The 7,431-nt window shown below is 34.3% G+C and overlaps 1 protein-coding gene across 5 annotated transcripts; it reads left to right on the forward strand.

Moving 5' to 3' along the window:
* Positions 1-2,495: 2,495 nt before the first annotated feature.
* Positions 2,496-6,150, forward strand: LOC113864593 (PHD finger protein ALFIN-LIKE 4-like). Of its 5 annotated transcripts, none has more exons than XM_027498485.1 (5): positions 2,496-2,646; positions 2,712-2,744; positions 3,327-3,555; positions 5,298-5,430; positions 5,724-6,150. In XM_027498485.1, exons 1-5 carry the CDS (start codon positions 2,550-2,552, stop codon positions 6,015-6,017), a joined length of 786 nt encoding a protein of 261 aa, XP_027354286.1. In that variant the 5' UTR covers positions 2,496-2,549; the 3' UTR covers positions 6,018-6,150. The 5 variants fall into 5 exon arrangements, with proteins under 5 accessions (XP_027354286.1, XP_027354287.1, XP_027354289.1 ...); XM_027498486.1 differs by having other exon boundaries at positions 5,748-6,150; XM_027498488.1 differs by having other exon boundaries at positions 5,772-6,150.
* Positions 6,151-7,431: the final 1,281 nt, after the last annotated feature.

Raw genomic sequence — 7,431 nt, forward strand, 5'->3', positions numbered from 1 at the left:
ATTTTGTATCTAACCAAGCTCCAAAATCTAATAATCTTTTCCTCCATTTTTGAAGAGGTGGTGCAGTTTGCTGAGGATCCGGATCAGCAATAGCGCAGGGGCAGAGCACAGGAGAAACTGTTGACGATGTTCATTCTATGTAGTGTTTGGCCTGTAACTGCCGTTTGCCATCAAGCCTGGGATCGTTGGTTGGTCAGTGCCGAAAAGTTACATCCCTGATCGTGATTCCACCAAATAGATCAATAATTAAAATATTTATGATGTAATCAGTGCTACAGTAGATCCTTTTATTAAGAGGTTCAATTACTCTATAGGTCCTTCAACTCTTCAGCATAAAAGATGGTTTCGGATGTGAATATATATATATATAAACCGAGTTTAAAAAATCCAAAAAAAAAAAAAAAACAAACAAACAAAGGAACCTAGAAAACACCTCTAGGGCACTTCAGGAGTCTAAAGCATCCAAGGTTAATAAAGGAACTAAATCGGAGAGCCCTTTCTAAAACAGAAAAAGGCATCCCACAATTTAATTCAAATTTGGCAAGCCAATGTGTCCAATTATTGGCTTTTTTGAAAACATAATTAAACCTGATAAACTGAATATATTTTAACAAATTTTTAATTTTCTTAATTATAAAAAACAAATAGTGGTTATAGTTGAAAAAGTTTACAATTAGGAAGATAACTTCTTACGAATCATATTCAATTTAAATTAACTGAATTTGTTTCAAAATAACAAGCTTAAGGTCCTAGTAAATTTTTTTCAAGTTCAGTAGCAGAGCTAAGGTAGTATAAGAGTTCAAAGCATAATAAAAATTAGCCTGCTTTGATTATCGCAAATGAGACCTCCAGAACTTGCATACCTAGAGATTTGGAAAGTTACCATCCATATTTAACTTGAGATGCGAATCAAGGGGAGACTGCCATTTTATAAGACTTGGATAATTCAGAACATAAGGACTAGCTACTTGATTCACCCTGCCATATGAACAGAAAAAATTGAACTTATACAAAATTTTATGGAAAAAAGAATCAGTAGTAAGAAAAGAGTTCTGGAAAATAGTATTGTTTTTTCATAAAATATAGATAATCATTTCAAATGAAATATTTTATATTTTAAAATTTTGACCAGACAACTTATAAGCCTGTGCAGAGTTGTACTAAAAAATGCAGACTAATTATCAGACAAAACTAAATGATTTCAAATTGATTTAGCAAATTAATAATCCTTAAAAATTTCTGTCATCTAGGATAAATAATTATATTTTGACTACACTTTTTTATATTTATGTTAACATCTATTGTGGGCAACTTTTCACTTGACTCTTTTAATTCCACACCCACAAAAATTATGTATTGGGGTCATTTTGCCCTTTCGAGACTCGACAACATACAACTATTGAAGAGTTAATACCTAGTTTCCACAATCACTTAAGATATTTGAGGAAGCTCTTTATGCAGGAATTTTAAATATAAAATTAAAGATAACACAATTATATATAATACACAACATAACAATTCAATACAATTCTAACTATATATAATTGAATAATTGCGTTAAAAGCGTATCTGATGAGAACCTACGAGTCATAAGCAATCCTGGTGACAACCTATGAGTCATAAGGAAGTTTTGAGTGAGCGTGTAGTACTCTCTTATCTGATTGCTATTATCCCACACTGGTAATGGTCTAATGGGGCAACAGTTATATAAGCCTAATTAGATGAGAGCAGAAACCTCACTGGGCACATAGAATAGTCCAACACATCACGTACTATTCACACTAAGAGGCCAATTACAATATCTATATAATAATAATTATTATTATACACATTTATTTTGCGTCATAATTAATAACAATATAACCATAATAATTTAATAATGCTATTCTATAAATTAATATAAATATAAATATTAATGTTAAAAAATCTAACACTTTAACCTCAAGTGAGGGGAAGGAGCGAGGAAAGCTGTTGTTACTATGAAGCTCCCCCAGAGAAAAAAGATGTAATAGCCCTGCAAAAACTGTAGCTAATTGCTTGTTGTTTGTTACTAAGAAGTTAATGAGCTACTTCCTAATCCAGTGATCCCCAGGTGAAGAGCACATTTATTATTTTTAAATTATTATATTTAGCATATATGAAAAATACTATATTAATATGTTAAGAATGCTTAAAAATATATTATATTTATCTAATTATAATTTTATGACAATATGATAATAATTGAATTTTTATACTTATGTATATGTATTATAATTAAAAACATACATAATTAAGTAGAGAAATAAGAGTAAAACCTTACTTTTATATATTAAATTAGGGGGGCCTATTAGATTTATATTAAATCTATACGAGAAGCAGGGTGTATTTTTAAAATACGGCGCATTATAAGAAGGTTGACGGACTCCATATAGTTCTATAAAATGGGGTTAACATATTCAATTGGTTCCGATTCAAATCCGCATAGAGAGAGAGAGAGAAAGAGGTCAAATCTTTATGTTTCCCTCCATTTATACACTGAGCACTCCCTCACACTCCAAACAATAAACATGGACGCAGCAGCACACGACAATCCCCGTACGGTGGAAGAGGTCTTCAGAGATTTCAATGGCCGCAGAGCTGCCGTGATTAAGGCCCTCACCACTGGTATCCATCTTCAAACCCATTTTTCATTTAATTATGCCTTTCACCTATTCCCTTGCTTTATGCAGATGTTCAAGAGTTCTATCAGCACTGTGATCCAGGTTTTCTTCTTCTCTTTCTCCATGTCTTTCACCTGTTATCTTGCTCCAATTCTACTCTCACCTCCTTCTCAATACAAGCCATTTTCGTTTTTCATTTGGCTATTGAACTTTTCTGTTTGTCTTTTTCCGAACTATATTATTTTATTTTATATCTTGTAGTTCTAACGTGGTCCGTATACAAATGCAGAACCGTGACGTCATGACACTGGCTTTTCCTTTTGTTAATTGCGACGCATTTCATTTTCTGTCCTCTTTTGCTCACTATTTTTTTCTGTACCCCAAAAATATTATAAAACGCCAACTTATTAATGAATATTGGATAAATGGAGCTCTTGTGAGAATTAGCATTTGAACCTAAATTCAACACACCTAATTGAAATTGAATAGAATTCAGTGGTTTCTTGTTCACAACTGCACACCCTTACCATAATGCAGCGCTGCCATTGCTGAAGTGGGAGTGGGGATATGCTTACAAGCATGGATGGAACCTTAATTTTCTTATTAATGCTAAGGAAGTGCATTAAATTTATTTATACAGTTGTGAAATAACTTTGCTTGAATTGTTCGAGCTTTGTGGTACAGAGAAGGAAAATCTTTGCCTCTATGGATTTCCTAGTGAGCACTGGGAAGTCAATCTCCCTGCTGATGAGGTGCCTGCAGAGCTTCCAGAGCCAGCATTGGGTATTAACTTTGCCAGAGACGGGATGCAAGAAAAGGACTGGCTATCCTTAGTTGCTGTACACAGTGATGCATGGTTACTTGCTGTGGCTTTTTTTTTTGGTGCTAGGTTTCGATTTGATAAGGCTGATAGGTAACTACTTTCCTTTTCCCCTTTATAGCCACTTATTATTGAATCAGAATAGGAAAAACGCCACTTATCTATTGGGATTTTGGTTGCTATCATACTTTATTACTACCATTTGCTATCTAGCATAGTACCTGTCAAAGCACATGCATTTTGACATGTATTTTCCCCATGATTAATCTAAAGCAACTCAATGGAATATTTGAAAGATGTTTGTTCACATGATTGTATTGTTGGGGAAAACCAAACACAAGAACACAATTATCTAAAGTGAGCAGCGGAAACAATTCCCCAAACTTGTAAGAACCTGTGAGGAGCAACAACAATAACAAATGGCAGCAACAAACACAAGGACACAGAGAATTATTTACGTGGGAAAACCCTCTCAATGTGAGAAGTAAAAACCCACGGGCTCAAGCCAGTCAATCAAGCTCCACTATAATCAAATGAGGTTACAAGAGAGTCTCAAAATACTGCACAAATTCGTGCAAACAACCAGCTAATACAACCAAGCAATAAAGCCTAACCAAAGAGAGAAAATCTCACAAAACAGAGCTGCTGTTCATACACGATTTCTCTCAGCCAAAACCTCCAATCGACGATCCCAGCGGTCAGAATGAAGAAATATACGTCTGGGAACTACTGTCAAAGTTTCAGCTCAATCCAACGGTTAACTAAGGAGAAATAACAATTTCTCAGCAGCTGGTCTGTGCAGAGTCACCAAAAACAGGGCTTCTGTGCGAAGACATTATCTCCAACTTCAGACCTCCAATTGACAATCCGAACGGTCAGAATAAAGAGCACCGTGTTAAGAATCTGCTGTAAAATTTTCAGCCCGATCCAACGGTTAACTAATTGGATATCAGAGAAATGAAGCAGCTGGTCTGGAGCTTCTTTTCTTCCCTCACTTCCCTTCTCTCTTTTTGATGCCTCTCTCCGAAAATGCTCACACTAGGCTGCGAAAATGGACTTCTCTCACCCACTCCACTGACTTCTCACTCCCCTCAATTAAGTGTGTAGAAAATGAGCTTGAAAATTTGGACTTTTGGACACATAGTTGGGAGTCCAACCCAACATGTATAAGGTTGAATAAAGATAATATGCTAGTTCTAACTTCAGTTCTCTGGATAAATTGATCTGAGAATTCAGTCATAACTCATAAGAGATTGATCAACTTACAATAGTCTTGTCCTGTTTTCATCATGATTAATATCGTTGGATTACTATCTGATTTTAGGAGGTTAGGACATGAAAAATGTACACAGATGTGCATAAAAGGCAGGTGGGGAGCTCACGTTTTTAACCTTCTTAGCACTTGTGGTGTTCACTTTTGTATGTACAAGGTAATAATGATAGGACGGTTCAAGAAATGCTGAGGGTGTTTGAGAATGGGAATTATATTCGGTACACATTTGGGATCTGGAATTGTTTTTAGATTTGCTATAATTTCAGTTTTTCCTTTTCGTACAAAATATTTATTCATTATCGTGATATTCTTTCAAGCTCTATTTCTATTGCTCAATGCTAATACTTTTTATTAATTAGATTGAGTATCTTGTTTCTGAGAACAGCAATTCTTTCTCTACCTAGCTTGAAATTTGTGCTCTTAGTAGGTCCAATTGCTAAGAGTGCTGCTGTTTGCATTCTCATGACTATAGATGGTTTATCCTATTTTTTTATATTTAATTTGATATATGTTTTCAGTTTGTTAACTTTCATTAGTATCTACTTCATTTCTTCGTATGCAGGAAGCGACTATTTAACATGATAAATGATCTTCCAACAGTATTTGAGGTTGTTACAGAGATAACCAAGAAACAAGGAAAGGCAAAGTCATCAGTTTCTAATCATAGCAGTAACAAATCCAATTCAAACTCTAAGGTATGACTAATCAAACATCGCTGATGGTATAGCTTTTCACAATGAAACTAATTACTTTTTTCTCTTTTTTTAATTTGATACAAGATTGGGTGGTTAGTTTAGGTCTTTGGACTTCAGATACTGGAGTTATAAGTAGGGATTCTTTTTTTTTCAGAGGAAAATGGTATGAATGTTTACATTGTTTAACGTAGATGTTTGTATTTGAATTGGAAGTAAATGAATATTTTGGGACATAAAACTCTTCTACAATCTTGAATGAGATCTGAGCACACAATTATTATTTTTTTTAATAGTCTCTTTTGGTTTGTCAACTGCAGAGAGGTTCTGCGCCTCCAGGGAAGTATTCAAAAGCAATGCAATCAAAGGACGGGGATGAGGATGGTTTGGAAGAGGAAGATGACGAGGAGCATGGAGAGACTCTTTGTGGAGCGTGTGGAGAGAACTATGCAGCTGATGAGTTCTGGATTTGCTGTGACATTTGCGAGAAGTGGTTTCATGGAAAATGCGTGAAGATTACCCCTGCAAAGGCTGAGCATATAAAGCAGTACAAATGTCCATCTTGCAGCAACAAGAGAGCTCGACCTTGACAGTGACTAGGATGGAAACTACTGTATATCCTGGGCAATTACATGACTGCGAATTTGTTTAGTGGTTTAGGTTTTATTAGCCTATGTCAATTCTAGCCTCTAGGTTCCCTGTTTCAGATGCTATATTAGGTATCTGAGTCTCCGTCTAAAATTGTTGTGTTTCCTTAAACTCGGTGGTGTTTTTAGACTTGACTGGACTAACATTGGATTTGATTCACAGTTGAATCTATCGGACCGATTTGATTTTCACAAGAATGCTCTGGACTTGTGGTTCATGGATTGAGCTCATGTTAGAGTGAAGATGGGATTTAGATCCGACCCGAATATGGATTCATCTCAGCCATAACAATTGATGGTTTAATGTATATAATCTTGAAAGATTGTCACATGATAAGATTGTCGCATGATAAAGGTAATGTGAAAAGAAAGATTGAAATTAAAATATTAGATAGGTAAGACTTTATAATAAGTTTTTGTATCTATATTCATGTGAAAAACTCGTGTAGAAATTAATTCCCTCCTATGAAGTTTCTATACAGGTTGGATACGTTCCTATTCATGAATGTGTCGATATAATATGACCAAAACCATAGAACCGGATGAAGTGAGGTGGATTCCGTAACTGGAGAGCATGGGCAAATTCAATTCGAACTTCGGCTTTTCACTATCTTATGCGCCGATGGTTTAACTTGCTCAGCTCCATTGAAATGTTTTTCCCCGGATTGAGCAGCTCACAGAATAAACAAAATATGTTGTCGGGGCTCGTGGATTATATGAGTAAGAGTACATCTCACACAGAAAGCGATTTTTATAAAAATTAATTTGCAATTTAATAAATGTATTATCTAGTTCCCTTAAAAATATATTATTGAAGAGGGGTTATAAGTAAATAATTTCTTCCCGATAAAGAAAGATCATCCATGTTTTAAATATAACTACAAAAGAGATTCATATCAAGCATCTAATAGGTTTCATGCTTTTATTAAATTTTTATAAAAAATAAAATTTGAGTTATATGTAGAATTGTTATGAACAACAAAATTCATATTTTAAATATTTGACACAGCTACGTTTACTTATACTTGAACTTGAAGCCTAACTTAAGATAATAAGATAAAATTCAAAAATTCGTATAAATGCTGTCATAATATCATATTACTTACATAAGGCTAGTATAAGATGGAACCTCACAATATTTTACATTTTGACGGAATTAAAATTAGTTGGAATATAGAACTAAAAAAGAAGATAAAGTAATGTAAACATATTTTGATTGAAAGTCTAATTTACCCTTACATGTGTAAAGAGGTTAATACCTTTTAACCAATCAAAAGGATTATCCGTGGCAACTACAAATTTCATTCGGGGAAATCATTTACAAACGAAGGAAAACTGAAAATTTCCGAAAAATTTG

This window comes from Abrus precatorius, unplaced genomic scaffold (assembly GCF_003935025.1).
Source record: "Abrus precatorius isolate BTA unplaced genomic scaffold, Abrus_2018 Scaffold4, whole genome shotgun sequence".
Lineage (NCBI taxonomy): Eukaryota > Viridiplantae > Streptophyta > Magnoliopsida > Fabales > Fabaceae > Abrus > Abrus precatorius.